The following is a 22,158-nucleotide window of genomic DNA, read 5'->3' on the forward strand; positions in this document are numbered from 1 at the left end:
AGCCATGAAAGAACAACCTTTTCAGCCCAGTTTCTCAGGTAACTTCTGAATCCAGATCATAGCTGGAGAAGTGAACATCTCTCAGCCTCTCTGCTGATCTTGCTCACAAAGGATTAACTCTCAACATTGCATATCATACACCCAGGAATGATCCAGGTAACAAGAGTTGTAAGCTACAGTGCAGGTCCCTCAGCTGTGAAAAGCTGAACAGGAACATGTGTCCTGTCAAACCTCCCTCATGCTATTCTGCTAGTGACCATTTCTTCCTCTTCCTCCGACCTGAATGTTTGATCCTGGGCCATGGGCCAATGCAAACCAAGCATTAGTTACAGCAAGCTTGGGTCAGACCCCAAGCTGTACACCTTAGAGACAAAAAAACCCATATCCTATCATCAATCTCTGAGACAGGCTTCCCTCCCACCAAACCCATCTATTTCCTTAAAATGATACATAGTATTCACTCTTCTAGATGCAAGACATACAGGTTTAGGGAGGTGAGGCTGTGGTAGAGGTCAACACAATACAGGATAGCAGCCCTATTTTCTCAAATCTCTACTTGTTGAATCACAACCCTGTTTCCTCAAAGACCTGTCTAGTGAAGGCTCTGGGAAAGAGGTAAATGGTCTGTATTCTCCACGTATAGGAGCACAAAGATGTCTTCCAGAAGCTCATGTTCTGATGTTGTAGACTTAACTCAGAGCAAGGACAAAGGCAGTGTCAGACACACACATATGCAAGCACACGCAGAGCAACTGCATGCATAATCTTCACTTGCTATGTGAAGCTTTTTGTCTACTTTTCCCTATCCTTGGCTGCTCTATGGTCAGCAACCTGCTCTAATACATTTCAGACAACATCAGTCATTGCCTTCCCAATCAACTTGGATCACCACAGCAGTAGCTCTCTGTAGGTACAATCAACTGATCAGTGACTCCTGCGTAACAAGTTGACTGCAGGCAAACAGAGACCACTGACACAGAGATTAAGGAATCTGATGCTAAGATAATGGATAGAGATAGGAGGGTGACCTGCTTTGAGATTCAGAAGGAGCAATAGTGAACCTTTCACAAGCAGTGTATTAACATTACTATGGGTGTCTGCTGGAGAAACAGATGCTGGGGACCTGTTTCAAATAGGTAACAAGATAAACCAGCCATGAAACCAAGACTGACACAACTGAGGATGAAGCTGATCTACCTACCTATCATATGATGAGCGAAAGGAGCTGGCACAAGCATGGGTTTCTTCTTGTGTGACAGTGTGTGCAAAAGGGCTGTGCAGGCAAGATCACACACAGCCCTCACAGTTCATTTTTTGCTATGCAGAAGAAAGGACCCTGAAGCCACTGCCAGGGTGAAAGACTTCTCCCAGCCCAAGTCTCTTGGCTGCCTCCCACCTTGGTTTGATAGCCCCACTCCAGTCCAATTGCAGATCTTTATTTTCTCTTTTCTTCACCCCCAAACCCTAATTTTCCAGGGAAGCACTAGAAAAGGTCACCAACCATCGCAGAGACAGAGTATTTTGCCCAAGCCAAATCTGTTAATAACTGCAACTTCCCCTCAGCAGGCCCAACTACACTGCAGCTCTATGCTTTTTCCTTATCTCTCTCCTAGCCCTTATTTTTTTTGCTAGGCTATAGACAAGGACAACCCCCCTGCCACCGCTTGGAAGAAAGACTGCTCCCAGGCTAAGTCTTTTGGCAGTAAGAGCATTAAAGTTGGGGTTTAGAGAAAAAAAGCACAGAACTGCAGTTAGAGCGGGGCTGGAAAGTTGGCCCTGAAGAAATTGTTCATCTGTGCAGTAGCTGCAGAGCTTATCCGTGGCTTAGAAAAGGAAATTAGTGTTAGGGTTCAGAGAAGAAGCAAGCTAAGAGCTATCTTTGGAGTGGAACAGGAAAGGGACTGTCAAAGGCAAGTTGGAGCTGCTGACAGTTCTGGGCTTGCAGAAATCTTTCATCTGGGCACCTGCTTGATGAAGTCTACCCTCAGGAAAATTACCACTAGGGCTCTCACAGCTACACTGGCAAGAGACATAGCAGATGCACCTACTTCAGTCTCCCAGGGCTAAACAGGGCAGACTGAGAAGGCAGTGTCCTGCTAGCTCTGTAAAGCTCATCCCACTTCAGCTGGTTCTCAGAAGGGCTTGTAAAACTGATGTAGTAAAATGTCCCTAAAACTACCAGTATATGACAGCATCACCAGGCTGGACAGAGACTGCCCTGTCTTACAAGGAAAAGCTAGTATGGAGCCAGTCACACAGTCTCATTTGCTGTCTCCTCAAGGCACAGGCCTGTTTTTAATCACTGGGGCCTGCAGCTCAGACTGAACTTGGCAGCGCTTCACTCCATTTGATGATCCTGCTGGAAGACATTAAAGTCTTTCTCTTCATTCAGAAGAAGGGGAGCCAGTGCCATCCAGTCACACTCCCAGACAGAGTTAGGCTGGAAATAAAGCCAAAAGCTACTAGCAACCCAAGGGTTAACTTTCCTTGTCATACCCTTATCTATAGCTAGGCCCTTTTGTTTGGTTTCAAAGCAGACAAAAAAATCCAGCATGCCTGGGACCACATCCTTAATCTCAGAAAGATTCAAGAGATACTAAAAAAATGGGCTAGCAGAACTACAGAATTTCTTTCCTCTACTCCAACAAGCTGCCGCTGTTCTTTAAAGATTTAGGTGGCTCTTAGTGGAAAAAGCAAGCCAGGAATGATGTACTGACTAAGGCACAGACAGGCTCTCTGTCCTGGCCTGAATAACTCACCCACCAGCTCCAGGCATACAAAGCCTATACATTCAGCTATGCTGTCCAGACATGCAGTGGGCAGGAAAATATATGCTCTCTGCTTCATATTTTTCCTCATCAGAGCTCTGATTTCAACCAAAGTAAACTAAAGACAGAGATAATAAAGTCAGTTCTTCAGTAGATTTTCTTTACAGGGAGGAGTGAGGACTCTGTATGTGCTTAAAGTGGGAAAAGTCCAGACATACCAACGCCAGCTGTATGTACAGCTTAGTACACACACGTTAAAAGATGTGCGGGAAGATAGTCAGGCACACACCTGCATGCTGCTATACAGCAGTACACACACCCGCGCATGCATGTGGTGCCTCACAGACAGGCAGTTTATGGATGCAAAGATTGTGTACGTGCTCACCTGCACAGGTAAGCGTCTATTTTTACCTTCCCACATTCATGCTTAGGCTCCCATTTATCTGTCCTTCTCTCACACATGAAAGCATTAAGAAAAAATCATGGGCAGACATTCAGAAACACATATGCTTCAACAGCACAAAACACACACAAACCTATAACTTGTTTCCCCTCCTCTGGCCCACCCAAGCACACACTATGGGAATTACTGCAACAGCAATTGAAAAAGGAGTTCCATGTTAGAAGCTATACATGCCTAAGATAGTCCATCAAAACTAAACAATCCAGCCAGACAGAGCATGCAAGAATGAGGGAAAGGAAAGGAAGCGACAGATAAACAGGACCCAAAAGAAACTGATGAAGTAACTTGCCCAAGGTCACACAAAAAGGTTTGCAGTAGAACTTGGTGTCTTCTGAACCCATTCCCCACAAAGTGCAGCCTCCATAATACCACGAGCTGATTGCTCTTATCCACATATGTTCATTTAAATATTCTATGTAAAAGCAAACAGAAACATACCTCCCCAAAACTATCTTCAAATGCTAGCCTGGCATCCAGTAGTATTTTTGGCCACATACTGGGTCCTTCTCACTCTCTCCCCCTTTGTAAAGCCATCTCCTTTTTTTAGATTCTTAGCTTCTGTCTGAGGCTAAGCCTAAATATTGGCTTTTCCTCTAGGAAAAGAAAACCATAACAAATCTAAACTCTGTAAAATCATCTCATACCTCTCGTTCTTGTGCAGCACTCTGCTACATGACAGGCGCTGAGCTTCAAGCAGAAACCAGGCAGTGTCAGACAGCAGGAGCGGCAGAGAAAGAAAGTCCTGACTTCAGGCATCAGACACATTCTGAGTCCCAGCACTGGCAGCTTTCCATTCACTCAGCGCTACAGAGCAGAGAGCAGCCGATCTGCCCTGGGAGATAATCTCAGCAGCACATCTGGTCTTAGCTCCGCAACTCGGCATTAATTATGACTTGTGCAGAAAGCATTTGAAATATCCAATGAGATGCTGAGCTCCCCAGCTCTCTCCACACGGGGAAGGAGAAAGGAGAAAGACAGGCAGGTAGGGTCTTGCCCACCCTCGAAGCTGCCGCCAATGTAAACAGCAGCTAAGTATAGGTCACAAGTTTTAACAAAGGCATCCCCCATCGGCTCTGTAATATATTCATGCTCTAATTGCTTGTCAGATCTATTCTAGATAGCTGGAAAAGCTGAGCAACAGTTGCTGTCTGCATGCCACACTCTGGATCCATTCCTGATACAGGCAATGTTAGTTGTGCTGCAGGCAACCTGGTGCCCTGGTCTAGCCTCTGGTCTGCTTGCAAAGCACCAGAAGCAGAAACTTCATTTTGGAGGGAAACATCCCCTCATCTTAGCCTTAGCGTGCTCTGAGAGTATCACCGCTGCTCTGGGGCACATTGGAAAGTTTAACTCAGCTTAGGAAAAGCTAGTCTTTGACATGTGCAGCTTTTTTTGTGCTTGCAGCCTCTGCTTTAGCCCTTTACAGAGAAGTTGCCTGATGATGAATAGCTGCTCAGCTGAATAACTGGTAGGGGAAGGAACTACAAGCTCCTTACAATGTGAACCAATCCCCAGGACCTACTTGCAGGAAAACATTCACCCCCTTGGCTCCTGCTCTCAGAGTAAGGAGCCTGTAGTTAAGAAAAATGCTTATCACACAATGTCCCATGCAGTTATACAGATGTCAGCCCTCCATCCCATTTAGAAAATGCACTTATGTGACTGCAGATCTGCAGCAGTTACCACCCAAAACCTTTGCATCAAGCTTTTGGGGAATTTTATCAAGTTTGGCTAACTTCATCTCCCTCTGCAGGGGAAAAAAAAAAAGTTATCCCTGTCTGCAGCTACTCATCTGCTTCTGTTATTAAAATATCATGTCTGTGGTCACTGCACAGACCACACTCATCTGAACTTAGTGGCTCATCACTTTCTTAACTACATTGGGTCTCAGTTTGAACACACGTGTCAAAGAAGATACTGACCCAGTAGTCAAGCTCTGAGATTCCAGTCACCAAGACAGTGTTGTCCCACAACTCAAGAAACTTGAGATCAAACTCTGTCTCTACATTCTGTTTTGAACAAAAGCTCCTAAAGAAATTACTCTCACACTACAGGTGAAGGCAGTACCAGGATCAAAAGCTCCAGTTCTTGAATGACAAGCTAATAAGGTATTCCTTAGCTGTTCAAGATACACCTTGAGTAGCAAGGTATCGCACAACTAGACACCAGAATCCCAGACAATACACGAGACAGTATTTAAAGCCCACTAAAGAATATTTGGAAGTGATGGAGATCTTTAAACAAAAGGTACAAATGGGATCCTGGGTATTCTTCACCTTTTTAGTATCTTCTCTTTCCCTGTGGTGAACACAGCAGGCTGCAGGTTAGGGAGAGCCTGCCTACAGTGCTAACTGGTGAGCAGGACCAATCCTCTTCAGAATGGCTGAAACACCATCAGGATTTTTGGTACTATTCCTTGGAACAATGCCTCAAAATCTGTCACATCTGCTAATAACATTATGGAGCCTGGGACTCAATGTATGGGATGGGAGCCCAGGAGTTAGCAAATGCAGACTTTTATTCTTCCACTCACTTTCTGTTTTCCATATCTCAAAACACAAGAATAAGGAGGTATGCAATGAAATACAGAGTCACGTTGTTTAACATGGATATTGTCATACCCAAAGTATAATTAAACTGTGAAATTCACAGCCTCTCTGCAGCCAAGGACACAGCATGACTCAAAGCACAATTAGACTTCAGCACAGCTCGTAATACCATGAGTTGTACGAGAGATGGCAAAGACAACAAACTCTTCTCCAGCAAAAGAGCAAACACAGGTCTCTGGTGAGAGAAAAAAAAATCAGAAGGAGCACATGCTTGCTCACACAAGCATCACAACTAAAGCATAGAATGGCAGCTGCTTCAGTGTTGTTCTCTGTACATAGTAACTCTGCAGCTATAGGTGTCCTGTGAGAAGAATCCAACATTGTGCTGTGTATCTACACACTCCACAGTTATGACCTATCTCCTTACATGAAACAATTCTCAATCCCTTTCAAAGTGTTGTATTAAAAATCATGACAGACCACAGAATATGATGAGATTGGAATAAAAAAAATCAGTATATATATTTCTTTTATTTGTCTTCTGTGTTTTGAATTTCCAGGTCACATTTGGATCTTGCTTTCTCTGTTAACAACATTTCTTTAAAATGAAATCCAAGATTCACACATAATCACTGAATTGCACAGGCTGCAGACTCCAGAAGCGTACTTGATAGTGCAAGAATAGCAATAAAATCCAGAGAGCTGGCCACAGTGTATATAAAATACCACCAAAATTTTCACCCGGAGATCTCCCTGTACACATGTGCCAAGGAGAGAAGGGGTTATGGAGATTCAACTCTCTCTTATCCCATTGGTGTGAATTTTTTTAGCTGTAGAAAAGTTTACCACTGGGCAGCTCTTATTTACCTAAAGAACTCAGGTTCCTAAAACTGTTTAGCAACTAAACCTCACTTGAATTTGCTGCTGGGGAACTGGAGGCATTTTCTTTCCTGGTGTCATCGTATGGGAGAGCACCACCACAGTTATTCTGTTGCAGGTACCACAACAGGGAGAAAGCATCCTGCTTGTACATGTCACTACAGGCCTTGAGACTGGCTGGGAAGTTCACTACAGCTCACACCACCTCTGAAAATCCAGGCATGTCTCAGGCTTGGCATCTAACTCAGGTCAAATTCAGTCTTGAATCTGGTTTCAACTGACAGGAATAGTGAACCCGCATGAACTCAGAAAATATTCCTCCTCATCTCTGATTGTGAGCAAACTTGTTGGCTTGCACAGCTCTAGCAAGTGCCCATAGGGTGTGAGTATTTTTAGATGCTGGCTTACACAGAGCATTAGCTAATATACAGGTATACTCAAGCAGACCTGTCTGAGGGAGCTCAGATCTAGGCAATTGCTTCATCTATTTGTACAGAAAGGGCCTAGTATCCAAGTTAGAATCTGAGCTGAAGTTCCCTAATTTTCAAGTAAGCTGAGCCTTGTACACACTCACTTTTTAACCCAGACAAACATGGGCACTTGAACACCTCCTTACGTCTGTTGAAAGATGGCAGTAAAACAGCTACAGGTGATCAGTTTCAGGGCTGAATCCAGAAGAAAAGACTTCAACAGTATGTCCCCTGTACAGAAAATTTCCCTTACAGTTTCCTCCCTCCCCAAACACTTAACAGATCCTTCTCTAGACAAAATGATGTCTCCACACCCCTTTCCTGCTTGGGGTCTCAACCTTTCCTAGTAAAACAAAATCTTTTGAGAATAAACAGGCTTCTGTTTACTAACTGATAAACCAGCTCACCCTGGGTTAAAAGGTTAGCAAATAGCTATCTTCATCCTTCTATCATAGTAGATTCTGCCTAACCTGTGTGAGATACCTTCCAATCTCTTTAAAATATGTCAGGAAAGGAACTGACTGAGCAGCACTGTAAATTACCCTGCCATGGACTCTGACCAGTTTATGCTCTAAATTGAGACTGTAACTGTTTGCTCACAGAGAAAAGATGATAAACAGACCTAAACATCACTTAACCACAGCATTCTGAATCCAGAGCCAAACCCCTGCGTTTATTGGTCTATTTCTCTCTAAACAAAACAAGAAGCATCTAGAAAACAAAACATCAAGAGCAACAAAAAATGCCTTTTAGCAAGCAGTGAACTGGACGAACGTGCCCTGGAAAACTTCTTTCTCCCCACAACATAAGAACATATTTTACAGAACTTTTTATTTCCTGATTCTTGCACATGCCTGTCTACATTTAATAGATAGCTTCCACAGACTTGACCGAAGCTATGTCTGTAGAAAGTATCTGACCAGCAGACCTTCTTTTTCAAGTGTGTAGCATGTAGATGCCTCCACTGCACAGAAAAGTTTGACAAAAATTCTGGATGTTAGTAAGTAAAAAATAGTTATGACGTAATATAATTGTTGCCACCAGTGTCTCATTTTGGAAAAGGATGAGAATTCCAGCAATGGGTTCAAATGCAAGGATCACAGAGTCCAAAAACTGTTGCTGATCCTCATCTGTAGTACAGACTGAAACAAGTCACGTGGATTTCTGGCCATCCTGGAACCTGGCAGGGCCCGTGATCTAGATTTACAACCAAAATGTAGAAGATCAGCCCCTTTTATCCATTCAGAAAACTTAACAAGCTTATGTCCTCAAGCCTTCCCATATCCCAAGCCTGAGAGGCTGATAACCTAAGCACAGCCAGTAACTGAGAAGTAAACAGTATCAACATTGAACACATGGGTGCTTATCCAAATCAAACTTCATCATAAGTACCTCTGTCACTCTGTAACCTGCAATTGTAAAACTCACTACCGGGTAAATTGTGTATGATTTCGCTTTGTTGCTTCCTCAAACTCAATCAGTGATGAAAATCTGTTAGCTAATTCCCACACATTTACCTTTATCCTCCACTATCCAACTAAAATCCTCAGTCTGAGCCTGACTGGATGTGCTTGGGGAGGGGATGGCATTTAGCTCCCGTTTGTACAATGAATAAAACATTTCAGTAAACCTGCTAGCCTTTCGGGAACACTCTAGGAGAGGTCCCCCTTCCCTGATCTGCAATTCTGAAGGTAGGAAGGGGAAAACCGCAAAACCAAATTACATGATGATGAAGGAGAAGAAAAAAAGGGAAAACCGCGGGGGGTAGAAAGGGAAATAGGAAAAGAGAGATGGTGAATTTCTTTGTTCTTGGCTCCTAAATGGTTAAAATTGTAACTTGCAAGGAGCAGGCTACCATTCCCCTTCAGTAAGCACACATCCACATAACATTCATCAAAGCACTAATATAGAGAAATTAAAATACTTGCCTGCAAGCAGAGAAACACCACAGGAACGTGTTTGACCCATTAATCATACACTGCCAGGATGTGCAGTGAGAGACATCAGTTTAACGACTGTCAGCTTTCAAACATCAAGCATGAATCTAATAATTACCAGAATGGTCTCGCCCAAGAAACTGCCAGTGTAGGAGGTGGTATTGGTCAGATTATGTGCTACAGGCAGTAGCCACCAACAATGTAAGAAATGCACAGCCACTATCAGCTCTCTGTGGCACTTACTAGCTGAAGAGGAAAACAATTCATTATTGAAACAAACACAAGCCCCACCATATTTTATCAAGGTGGATTGCTGCTAGCAATGTGAAGCTAATGACTCCCTCCAGTTCTTTTTGATATTCCAGGTGGACTTATTCTTCTGTGAACTCATTTATTTCTACTTTGAATCTATTTATTAATTTTGTTTCCACATCTTATGACAATGAGTTTCATAATTTAATCATGCACTGCATGAAACACTTTTTTCTTGGTTCAGACCCCATGACTATGCACTGTTCAAGTCCTCCTTACACTTGTAATTTTATCTATCAGACCTTCCTTCAATTTTATCTTCTCCAAGACACTTCTAAAAGTCTTTTTTTTGAGGAAAGGGCTTAAGTTGGTTAGATTCTACATCTTAATTGCTTACACAACCTTTGAGTACAAGGCCAATTCTGGGCAGTGCTTGTATTAAAAATACTACCCTGAGCTTGAAAAACCTTTCCTAGCACAAGTGTCACCCAAATGGAGACATTCCCATGTGACATTTCATTTTATCAAATCAGCATTTCCTGATCAAAAGACATTTCATCAAGCAAATCCTATGAAAAGCTTTACTTTGCTCACCTTCAAACGTAACAGAAGTAATTTCTAGTTATAGTTTTTCTCTATCTGCTATCTGGTTGAGCAGAGGCACTGAGAAGGATTCTTGCTTGGCTGCGTGTCATTCCCCAGCACTGGATGCCTGCTTTGTGGTACCCAGGACTATCCATGCTAATAGACAAGTACTACAAACTCGTTCACCTGATGCCAAACTGCATCATCCTTCAGAAGCTGGAACTAAGCTGGTTAATGTCAGCTGGAGATACAGCACTGCAGAACTAGTGCTGCTGCCTAGGATTTCTGAAGTCAGTAGCAGGGGACATGCCCCTCTGGCAAGCCCTAACACACTACTCCAAGAATACCCATTTCTGTTTTGCAATGACCAGGCTACTGCATGGTCTCCACTCAGAGCCCAGATAAGCTTGGCACTGAATGTCACTTAAAGCCTTTAGCCAGCAGCTTTAAAGGTGAAATATATGCAAGGAGTGAACTAAAGAGATGTGGAAGTTATGAATGCAAGTAGAGCATCCATCAGACTTCTAAAGGTAGGATCTTCAAAAGACCTTCTGTCCTTGACATCCTTTAGTTTTGCTTTTAGTTTTACATCCTTCCATCAGGTATCTATACACACTGGGAAGATCCACTGTGAACCTTCACTTCTCCAAGCGAAACAATCTCAGGCTTCTCAGTTTCTCTCAGTATTTCACTTACCACAATCCTTTAATCATCTTTGTGGCCTTTCAATGGACTTACTCCAGAAAGCCCAATCCTTCTTGTCCTGGGGAGCCCAGAACTAGACAAAGCACTCCAAATGTGACCTTACTGGTGCTGAGAGGAAGGATCACCTCCCTCAACCTGCTGGCAATGCTCTTCCTAATGCAGCCCAGGAATCTGTTGGCATGCTTTGCCACAAGGGTGCATTGCTGGCTCATGTTCAACTTGCTGCCCGACAGCATCCCAGGTGCTTCTCTGCAAAGCTGGTTTCCAGCTCCCAGTGCATACACTGTTGCCTGGGTTTATTCATCCCCAGATGCAGGACATTGCATTACTCTATGTTGAGCTTAATGGGGTTCCTGTCCAGACATTTCTCCAGCCTGTTGAGGTCCATCTGAATGACAGCACAACCATGTGATTCACCAACCAGCAAGCTTGATGAAGGTGTACTCTGTCCCATTATCCAGGTCATTAATGAAGCTGTTAAACAGTCCTGCCCCCAGTATCAGGCTCTAGGGTGTACTATTAATGACTGGCCTTCAGATGGGCTTTGGGTTGCTGATCATAATCCTTTGTGCACAACAGTTCAGCAAGTTTTCAGTACACCTCATTCTCTATTTATCTAGCCTGTACTTCATGAATTTGTAAATGAGGATATTACAGGAGACAGTGCTGAAAGCCTTGCTAAAGTCAAGACAAACAATAATTACTGCTGTTCCCTCATCCACTATTTCATCATAGAAGGTTGGTCAAGCATGACTTTCCCTTCATAAATCCATGCTGACTATTCACAGTCACCTTTTTGACCTTAAAATGCTTGGAAATTATTTCTGGGTTTGTTTGCTCCATCATCTTTCCAGCAACAGAGGTGAGGCTGACCAACCTATAGTTCCCTAGGTCCTCCTTCTTGCCTTTCTTGAAGATAAGAGGGACCTTCTCCAATCACCACGTCTTTTCAAAGATTATCAAGAATGGCCTCACACACTGGCCAGCTCCCTCAGCACTTGTGGATGCATCCTATCAGGTCCCATGGACTAAGGTATATCCATTTTCTTTAAATGTTCCCTAACCTGATCATCTTCTACTGAGGACAAGTATTCCTTGTTGATATGCCTGAAGAAGAAATTGTTGCCCTTCACAGCCCCTACCAGATTCAACTCCAGGTGGATTGTAGCTTTCTTAAGTCCATTTCTGCAGTTCAGACAGTTTCTCTATATCCCTCTTAGGTTATCTGTTCCTACTTCCATCACTTCTATGCTTCTTTTTTAGGTATGAGCTTTGTTAGAAGCTCCTTGTTCACCCATGCAGGCCTCCTGCCACCTTTGCTTGGTTTCCTGCACATGGCGGAAGACTGTACTTGAGCTTGAAGGAAGTAATACTTGAAAAATCAATGAGACCCCTGTTCTCTCCAGGACCGTATCCCATAGGATTCTTCCAAGCATATCGCCCAGAAGGACGAAGTCTGCTCTCCTGAGGTCCAGGGTTGTGATCTTTCTGTTTGCCGAAAGATGCCTTCAGAACGTTTCTTTTACAGATAGTCATTGTGACCTCAGGCTAGTTACTTGATTGCTCAATACCCTCAGATTCCCCCTTTACAAAAAATGAGTACTATAGCCTTTCCCTACCTCACAGCTGCGTCATGATGGTAAAATACATTGGTCATAAAGCAGTATAGAAGCCCCAGATCTATCTGACAGAGATAAGTTAGAAAAAATAACTCAGAAAAAGATCTCAGAAACAGATCTTAAAACTTTCTCTGTTGTAAGCAGTTTCAGCAGCAAGATCCACTCCCAACTAACTTTAGTTCTACTCTGTGTCTCAGTTTCTATATCCACAAGTGCTTGTGATACCTTTGCCTGGGGTAAGGCTAACCAGCACCTCCTTGCTGATGATTCACACGTCCCCTAGTCCTGGACAGATATTTGAACTCATAACCCCCATCATCTTTCTCTTCCTCTTCCTTTGGTTGGGCCCATATCCCAGAGTGAGACGACACTGAAGAGCAAACACTGATAAGCTGCATCAGGCACCAGCTGTCTCTGTGCAGAGATAATGGCATTTATCAGGCACAACAAACACACAGTGCAACTCCCCATATACCTGTGGGAGCCTGCACAAGGGAAGCCCACCCTGCCACCTAGTGAAGTGGCTCCTCTTGGCCCATCCAGGAATTCTAGAGACAGTCACTCTGGAGGAGCCCTCTAGCAAGGCAGGGAGCAGAAACCTTTGCTCTGCCTTCACACTGGGATAACAGAAGCTATCTCCCTTTTCTTCATTACTGTTGTATCTTAGCATCTTAAATTCATTGATGTGATTCTATGCTTATGATGCTCTTAGTGGAAAATCCCCATTTTACAGGTGAAGAAAATAATCCTCAGGCTTCCTAGACTTCACATCATATCCTAGTTCCTAAACATTCTGACATCCTGGGTGACATGTATCTAATACCAATATCTGACCCTTCAAAACAGTCATGTTTTGCTCTCATGCAGATGTTATATGAAAGACATTTACCCATTCAAAACAGCATTCCTAATTAGGCCTATGTAAGGCTATTCTTCTATTACCTATAATGAAATTGAGCCAGGTATTAAATTACACCTCAGAAACTTCTCCCCTAGTTTGCAGCTCTCCCCTAATACAAGACATGGTCTGTACAGGGCTGTGGTTGCCAGCAAAAATATTCTCTGCACTGTTTTGCTGTCAGAAGAAGAAAGAAATCCACACATCATGGTTTATCTATATGGAGAAGAGGACTGGAATTAATGATAGTGGAGTGGCTTTCCTCAGTAGACACATCTTCAGAGCCTACCAGTTAAAAAGCGACTATTCCTCCTGAACAGAGAAACCACTCATGGAGCTCTTGCAAGCACAATTACTTTATCACAGGGTAAGGCTGTCCATGTTTGGTTAAGGGAAGCACATCCCTTACAACTGCTTCACCTCCCCTCCATCACAAGAAACTGATGAAAGCTTGGGGTGAGGAGGAGAAAATAGGATAAAGTAATGGAGATAGAAAGGGGCTGACATGCATTTCTGGCAGACAAGCAAGGAACTGCTCATGGCATGAACAAATACATAAACAAAACAAATAAAAACCTAACACAGAATGAGTCTGTCCCTATGCAGTGCTGGTCATGTGCTGAGCTGTGAGAGAGTTATGTCAATCAGCTTTCAACTGAGGCACCAAAAAGACTTCAGCTTTTATACCTCAAGGCCCAAAATTCAGTCCTAAACACATTATGGTTTATGTCTGATGCAAGACAAAAATGGGGAAGGCATGCTAACTGAGAGGCAAGCAGATAGAATGGGATTTCCTTAAAGTAGTTGTATTTCTTCAGACTAGAAGTACAGCCTCTCTATACACATGTGGAGTGGGGAATGATCTCTCCTTCCAACTACACTGAATTCTTTCAATGCATCCGCCTTCGGAGGACACTGGCAGGCTCACTCTCACTCAAGCCTATGGCCACAAACACTTTGAAATTAGCACTATGGCACTGCTACAAGCACTCCGTATTAAAAAGCAGCTGCAGAACAGCATGACTGCAGGGCACAGAGGGAGTCTCCAGATAAAGTTTTAGTGGTGCAAATCCAGAGCAAAATTTGTTCAGCATGGAGGTAAGAAGGATCATAGGGAACAGATTTAATCCCCCTTGGTCAGAATGTCCTCCAAAACTCACTTTTATCAAGCCACTGTGACAAACTCTATTCTTAAAGACATAATCAAAACATAAAGAGTACTCTTAAATCTCAGTTTACAACATCTTCTGCTCTGAATGAGATGGACTAGACTCAAGAATTTAGAAGCCTGAAACTCAGGGAAACTTGTTCGAAATTATTTTCCCCATAAACAAGACAGCTCCTCTTCAAAAGACTTAGGAAGTCTAGGGTTTTATTTTAAGGCCGCATTTGAAGTGTATTTCAAAGAACACATTCCATATGGTTTTTAAGCATGAATGTGTCTCCTATTAATAATTTGGGATCCTCAGCATCTTAGGGGAGTTTTCTATTTTATTTTAAGAAGCCTTTGCTGTTCACCTTTAAACACAGTTCATGTGCCCACATCAACACATAAGAAACCCTCAACATTTTTGATTTATGTTTCTTCAATACATCAGCAAAGATTAAAGTGTGGCTAAGCCTCCCCTTTTATCTTGGCATAATTCATTTTTACACCATATCAACCTTCTCCAGGGCTGGATATTTACATATTAATAATGAAGCTTGCTTGTTAATTCCTCACCCCATCCCTTTAGCTTCATATATTAAAAAGTGTCGATAGATAAGACTTGACTCTCAAATTAGTGGTGGTAGCAAAGCAGAGTTCAAATTATTCAATTAAAACACAGACACAGCTATGTTTACTGTCCTCCCACATTTGAGTTAAGCTGGGATTTCACTCAGAGAAATTGCCTTGCTCCGATTCTGATGGAGGAGCTGTAGGTTTGATCATTTCCCCAAACTGATTTGGAAATAACAGTTTGAACATCTTAACTGTTTCCTAATTATTGACATTCCTATAAATACTTTGTGAAGTGCAAAGAGACTGAGAATGCAACTCCATAGTTTCTTTCAGCTAATTTATGTAAGGGTTGAAATCAGAATGAACAAGCATGCCCTCTTCTACCCCATTACCTCTGCTTCACCCCATCATCTCTCCCCACTGTCTTCACTGTGTTAGAACTACTAGTCCTGCATTTGCATGGTTAGCATGGCCAGGAAGCTGATCCATATACAAACCACATACAAACTAATCGTCCCTGCTCTTTTTTCCTGCCAGGTCATTTCCTATCGCACAGCTGCATAACCACTAGTATTAGCAGAATGAAAAATGGTGGGAACACATGGTTGCAAGGTGGGAAAAGCCCACTCCTGACAGCAGTTAGCACTTCAGTCAGCTCAGAGAAGCTATGAAACCACAGCATAAGAATCAGTTCATGCAGCTTAGACTACAAAGCAGACATAGCCAAGCTAGCTTTAGACTGATGCATTTGAGAGTAGGGCAGAGAGCTCAGGCCAGGCTGATCACCCAATATGTACCTGCGTTCTTGGGTAGTGTTTACCCACAAATAGATCTACAAAAACACCAATACACAACTGCAATTCTTTCCAACTCTGCAAATGGCAGTGCTTCTCTTCCACAAGGCTTAAGCCAGCTCTCACCAACAGTCAAAGGACGCTGATAGAACCAGATCAAATCTGCACTATGTGAAAACAGCAACAAATAGCAGCTGTTCTGTTTCCTCCCTGTGCTGCTGTATTCCCCTCTGCGCTGTCCTGCTCCCACATTCTCATTATTTCATGCTATGTTTTTTGAGATCTCATCAAGCCCCAGTTCCTGGAATCAAATGTATCTGTCTCATTTAAAGGAAAAACAAAATGCTATCAGATAGCTTTACAGAGAAGTTCAGAGGTACAGAAAAAGACCAGGTTAATTAGGACAATACTGCCCCCATAAAGAAACAAGAAAAAAAGACAACCATCCCTACCTTTATGTCATCCTCATGTTTTTGTTTTTAAATTTTTAGGATTTGTAATTATTTATTATTTTAATACTAAAAAAAGATGCATGCTCTGGAACTATTTGAAGGGACTGAAAAACATGAACACTAACAAAAAAGAAGCCAAATTTCCACTGATACTGACACTGCTGACAAGATCATGCCCTAAATAGGGCGGCCATTGCTGGAACCTGTACCATTTGTCATGATTGAATGTCTCCTTTTTCCTCACAGTATTTATTTGATGCACATAGCTAAGCTGTAAAATACATACTATAAGGTCCACTACAAATAGCCACAGAAATACCATCTCAGATTCTGAGACTTCTGATGGGGAACTGCAGGGACGTACATTGAGCTTAAGAGTCTAAAAGACCCTTCACTGTGGACTGGACTTCAGAAGGAAAGCAAAACAAGCACATACTCATGTTTGAAAAGAAATCATGGTGGATTGGTTTCTACTAGCAAAAAGGGCTTGTTCTGCGCACAGCACAACAGCATTGCATGTATTCTCTCATAATCAGGTACAAGCTGCCTTTCGTACATACACCCTTTCTGCTAAGTGAAAGAAGGACCTAGGAAAAAAATGTCATCATCTGAGATTTTATCTCCTCCAGACAAATTAAATGCTGCTACACAGAGACTCAAAATAGTCTGACACACTTAAAGGAAGAAGTAAAAAAAAACCATACACCAAGTTACTAACAAACACTGGGTCTTCTTACTGACGTAGTATTTAAGCCTTTAGATCCAGGAAAACTATCAACATTGAGTAAATGTAATTGTATTATTTAACCCTTATCTGGCACTTTTTTATCTATACCTCTCAAAAAAAGGTCAATATCACAATCTACATATGATACCACTATTTGCATGAACTCCACTGGTAGCACACAAGTCACTTCAAAGCATAGAGTGTCCAAGTACCAAGCCAGTAGAAGCTGTCACCAACAATGAACCCAGAAGAAGACATCCGTGAACCCTTGTTCTATACTAAACCTCAAAAACATTTCCTATCTAATCTATTGACTTGAGAATTTGAAGACTGTGGTATAATATCAACACCGAGAGTCTGGATTTTTTGTTCATTTTAACTACAGATATTGTCAACAGCTATATTACAGGTGTTCACTCAACCTGACCCTATTGTTCTTCCTCAGGCTACACCCCCGTTGAAGGCAGTGGAAGCTTTGTTTTCTCAACTGTGCCCTACATTAGCTAGATGAAAAGTTTTGCTGTCTCTGGCTGTAGGGAGGTTAAAGATGGGCACCATCCCTTGGGTTGAAAATTGAGATAACTGGACACACTCCTTTATGTCCATAAGGATAAAAAAGGTCCAGAGAATAGTTCATAATTAGCTGTAAAAAAACTGAGTACTGACAATAGTGGTATGTTTATTATCACCACACGTTTCTGCGTCAGTCATACAGTCTGGATGTGCCCTCCCATCCCCTGGCAAAAAAAAAAAAAAAAATTAAAAATCAACCCAATCCCCTTGCTGCAAAACACTTCAGACAATCAAGGGCTTATCTAGGCATCTCAGTGATTTTACAGTGTTACACATATCCTAGTATCACAAGAATATGTTTTACCTTGAGGCAAATGTTTTAATTTATGTGCATGTGAGCTATTTGCAATACCTCCACCAAATGGAGCCCATATAACCCGTCGGATGGCTTTCACCCAATCTTCCATTTCATTCTGGGAATTAGCCATGAGCAGGAAAGCCTCATGATTGACAGGCATCTTTTCCCGGTCCCCCGCACCACCTGAAAGACAGAATACAAATCTCTTTTAGCATCTAGTTCAGAAGAGAGCAACCAATATTTAAAACCACCAAAAGTCTGGGTCAAAATGATAAATGATTATTTTAATTGAGCAGTTTTACACACAATTCCTCCTCTTGTGCTGCAGCACCCGCAAAGCACAGGTCGGTAGATCAAAGCAGAAGCGCAATATGTTCATTTCCAGTGTGGGAAGCTGAAGGTGTTGCACTTGCTGTCCCATCAATAAGCAAAGTGCAAGCACAGGCTGTAAGACCCTACAGGAAGAGTACAAAATGAATTCCACATATCTGTGCTGAGGTATTGAAAGATTATTACCCAAAGGGGGACCAAGTGAATTGTAAGACATTTTAATGCTTGAGATACAGAAATCATAAGATGATCCACTTTCCCCAGATCCCTGGGAACTTCTCAAGAGAGAAAAGGAGACCCATTCTGATTTTGGATCCAATTCAGAAGGAACGTTTTGAAGAGGAGTTATGACCTGGGGAATGCATCTGACTCTCCCACTTGAAATAGGAACTTGAGGAGGTATTAACATTGGCACACAATATCTCAGTAAAGTACTGACCAGAATATCAAATGCATAGAATATCAAAGGCACTCAATTTGTCATATACATCTGTCACTTGTGGATAATCCGAGATTTGCAACATTTTCACCCTTCTTTTCCTGTGTTCTTTTTAGGTCAGCATCCACTTCAGCCAGTATAAATCTTCCCCTCACCCCTTGTTTTATGTTCCAGCGCTGGATACAACATAATGAGGGCTACATAAACACATAAAAGCTTTATTGGAGCAGCCTCTGTATAAAAAGGCTACTGATCGTGTCCAACACAGCAGCTGCATCACTAGCAGCCTGGAGCTTCTCCATCACCATGGAAACTGCCTTTGGCTTTGCTGTGGAGATAACATCTTATCCGTTGTGTCACTGTCATTTCCACGCTTACATGGCTTTCAGTACCTACTGACAAGCTAAAACTGCCAGCCTGCACTGAGCAGCTGAGATTGCCTTTCCATGAAATTCAGAGATAAGAGCAGGAGGATGATGGTATGCAGTAGTTTCTGCAAAACTGATTTAGCCTACACAGAGCATGCACCTCCTAAATCCTTGCTAATCTGGAGAAAGGAGCAACCTGGGAGCTGCCTGCAAGCCAAGGAAGTACTTTTTCTTGCTACTGTCTCCTAGCCTAGACATACTCAGGGATCATATGATGATTTGCAAAGCAGAAGGGGTAAAATGAGCTATGTTGGGAAGGATTTTGTGGCTGTCTGAGAAGCAATTCACCGAACTGGGAAACTGAGGCAGTCTTTCAGTAGAGAAAAGAGACAACAGTCACCTGGGACTAGGCATGCATCTTAAGAAACAGAAGTCATGATGTATCCAAATTCTGCATCTTTCCTCATAGCATCCTCTCAGACAGTCTCCCATTTTGAATTTACTGAATGATTCATATTCCTTAAGACATAGGAAGCAGAACAGCTCTCTAGCTCAATTTTAAAATACAGACATCTAAACAGATGCATGCTTCATCATACTCCATGGCAAGGAGGAGATAATTCAACTTTTGCATGAACTGTCCAAGCAGGAAATTAGTCTGTGAAACTCCTGTCACAACCTAATTCTTTTATCAACATACTCACCCTCATGGGCAAAGCAGAGGCCTAACTCCTGTACCTTACCTGGTAGACCTATCACCATGCCCTTTCACAACCAAATATCTTACAGAAGATATGATAGCAAGAAGGAGGCTTTTCACAGCCCTCAGAACACATCAGAAACAAGGGTTCAGGATCTGGCAGATAGATGGGCCTGAGCTCAAGCTAGCTCTTCAAAGGAATGAAACAATCTCAGAAATCCATGCGATGTATGGGTCACACCACCAGCAAACAACTGAGCTTAGTCAAGGTAAAAACACAGATCCTGTTCTTTAAAGAGAGCTGAGATCTTGCCTGCCCAAGGCACTAAGGACAAGAAGAGACCAGAATCTTGGCTTAGAATTAATTACAGACTGAAAATTTAGTCAGAACAGCTGAACTAACCCATACAAAGATGGACATATGAAGCAGAATAAGCAAAGAAGGATGAAGATGACTTCTTATGGACTTCTGCAGAACTGGTGTCTCAGCATCTTCCCACTGAATCACTGTACCACAGGGACCTGACTACAACTCCTCTTCCCTAAGATGTTATTTTGGACCAGCCAGCTGCCTTCTAAACCTCTGCAAGTCTTTTTCATGCAAGCATTTAGAGAAAAAACGTTTACACTTCTATTTGAGCCTGTAAAAAGTAAAAACAGGATGGGGAAAAAAAAGATTCCTGTATATGCTAGACCTGAGACTCTGCCAAAAACTATGTACAGTTCCTCATGGTTGGCTTTCCCAATGAAACTATAAATAGGAGCAAGGTCACAAACCTACAAGCTGCCTGTGGGAGAGTCAGTAGTGACCAGTCATGTAAGTACAAGCAAATGAAGACAACTCCATGCATAGAGGGTAGCTTAGAAGCAAGACCACACTTCAGAATTGCTTCTTAGAGAAAGCCTCATATGTTCACATGACATGAATATGCAGTGGCAGAGCATGCAGACCCACCTACAAACTATTGGGTTTTTTAAATAAAATTTTAATCATGTTCCATTCCACACACAGCTGCCTCCTTTCACTACATCCTTGAGGCAACAAGCAGAACTAGAGTTCCCTAAAGGGCAGAGTTCAGACACGTCTCTGTATGTTGTAACATTCAACAGGTTTTGAGTCTCAGTAGTCACAAGAATGAGAAACAGCTAAATTCAAACACTTAGACCTTCTTAAAACAACCCAAGGAAACAATGGCACATATACCTTCTTCAGAATTTTACCCAGAATTCACAGATGCTTTCTTTTCTGGGCTCAGACCCAAAACAGGATGTTGTGATGAGTTTCAGATCTGAGTTGGCAACACAAACACTGTATCAACTCAAACACCCTAGTCTTTAGGTATTGTTTTAAGAAAATAATTTTAAACCTTCCTGCCTAGAAACATGGATATGGAATTTTAGTTTTGTCTCTCAGAGCAACATGAAGTTTGCATTGAGATACTGGATTCAAACCTCTTCTCTGCCACTAAGGGAGCTCCAGCCCTTACTACAGTTGCTGTTACTCTAACCCTGAAGTACACAAAAGCTACTTCTAGTGTGTGAATCAAACAGGGCTCTGGCTACTCAGCACCATGATAGGAAGAAACATTCTGCTAACAATTTTTAACACAGACATAGGCTTTCCATTCCCTTGAACAGAATTTCTCATTCATCTTTAATCAAGCTCCCATACAAATAAGCCTGGCCCTCAAGAGACAACCTTTGCGTAGCTCAGGACAGCCACAGGCAAACATTGCAGTCTTCCTGCTCAAAGCTACTTTCATCTCCAGACCAGAGGAAGATTAAAACTGTCTGCAAACACAGAGTGCAAACACCTCAATAGATGTGGCAGAAGCAGGGGCCTCAACTTTGTGGATTAATAGTCCATCTGCTGCAGCATCAATTTACAGAGGATCCTGCATTCAACTGTCTGCTCTGCTGCACATTTCCAGTGCATGTTGGATAAGATACACTGAATTCCATTCCTATCCATAAAACAAGCTGTTAGTGCTACTTGTCTCCCTCCCAAGTGTACAGAAACTGAACAACTTCAAGACCAGGAAAACTTACGACCACCATAAAAGTACATACAGTAAATGTAATAGCCTAGAGATTAAGGCACTTGTTTTCTTACTGAAAAGGACTGCAGATCCCAGCTGACTTCAAATACTTTGCCACCCCTGTCTCAAGTTACCTTTGTCAAGTTGCTTTACATACATTGGTAGGTATCTTCACATGGAGTGAACAGCATAGCTCCAGGCCCCTAGCTGCACTGCATGAATGCTTTCTCTTCCAGGCCCAGACTAGTTAAAGATGGTAAGATTTCTCTCATATGCCATCTGCTCAGGGGGTTTGTGCAACTACATTTCAATGTGGTATCGGAGCCATCTGCTGCTGTCGTCAGCTGTATAGCATTCACCTCAGAGAAGCATGCCACCTCCTAATCCTCAATAACAGTCCTCATTTCAGTTCTTCCCCATGCCCCACAAGAAGGAAGATTAAATACTGAAAGACTGGGGCTAAGTGACTTGCTGAAGGTCAGAGGGAGCGCTACAACAGCATCAGGAATCACAGTCCACACTTCAAAGTCCTATTTACTGAAAATTCTTTCTTTTTTGACTATCCTTAGTGTGGTACGCATTCACTGTAA

The 22,158-nt window shown here is 42.4% G+C and overlaps 1 protein-coding gene across 5 annotated transcripts in view; it reads right to left on the bottom strand.

Annotated features, from left to right (window-relative positions):
• The window catches only part of ARHGAP22 (Rho GTPase activating protein 22), a 149,278-nt gene that overhangs the window by 21,644 nt on the left and 105,476 nt on the right, over nucleotides 1-22,158 (bottom strand). For 2 of the 5 annotated variants that reach the window (XM_074908347.1, XM_074908346.1), the window contains exon 4: nucleotides 17,699-17,875. In XM_074908347.1, the coding sequence (XP_074764448.1) occupies nucleotides 17,699-17,875 (177 nt within the window). Of the gene's footprint in view, nucleotides 1-3,875; nucleotides 4,002-17,698; nucleotides 17,876-22,158 lie in introns of those variants that run through there. The other 3 variants (XM_074908348.1, XM_074908352.1, XM_074908349.1) reach the window with 2 other exon arrangements.

Source organism: Athene noctua, chromosome 5 (assembly GCF_965140245.1).
Source record: "Athene noctua chromosome 5, bAthNoc1.hap1.1, whole genome shotgun sequence".
NCBI lineage: Eukaryota > Metazoa > Chordata > Aves > Strigiformes > Strigidae > Athene > Athene noctua.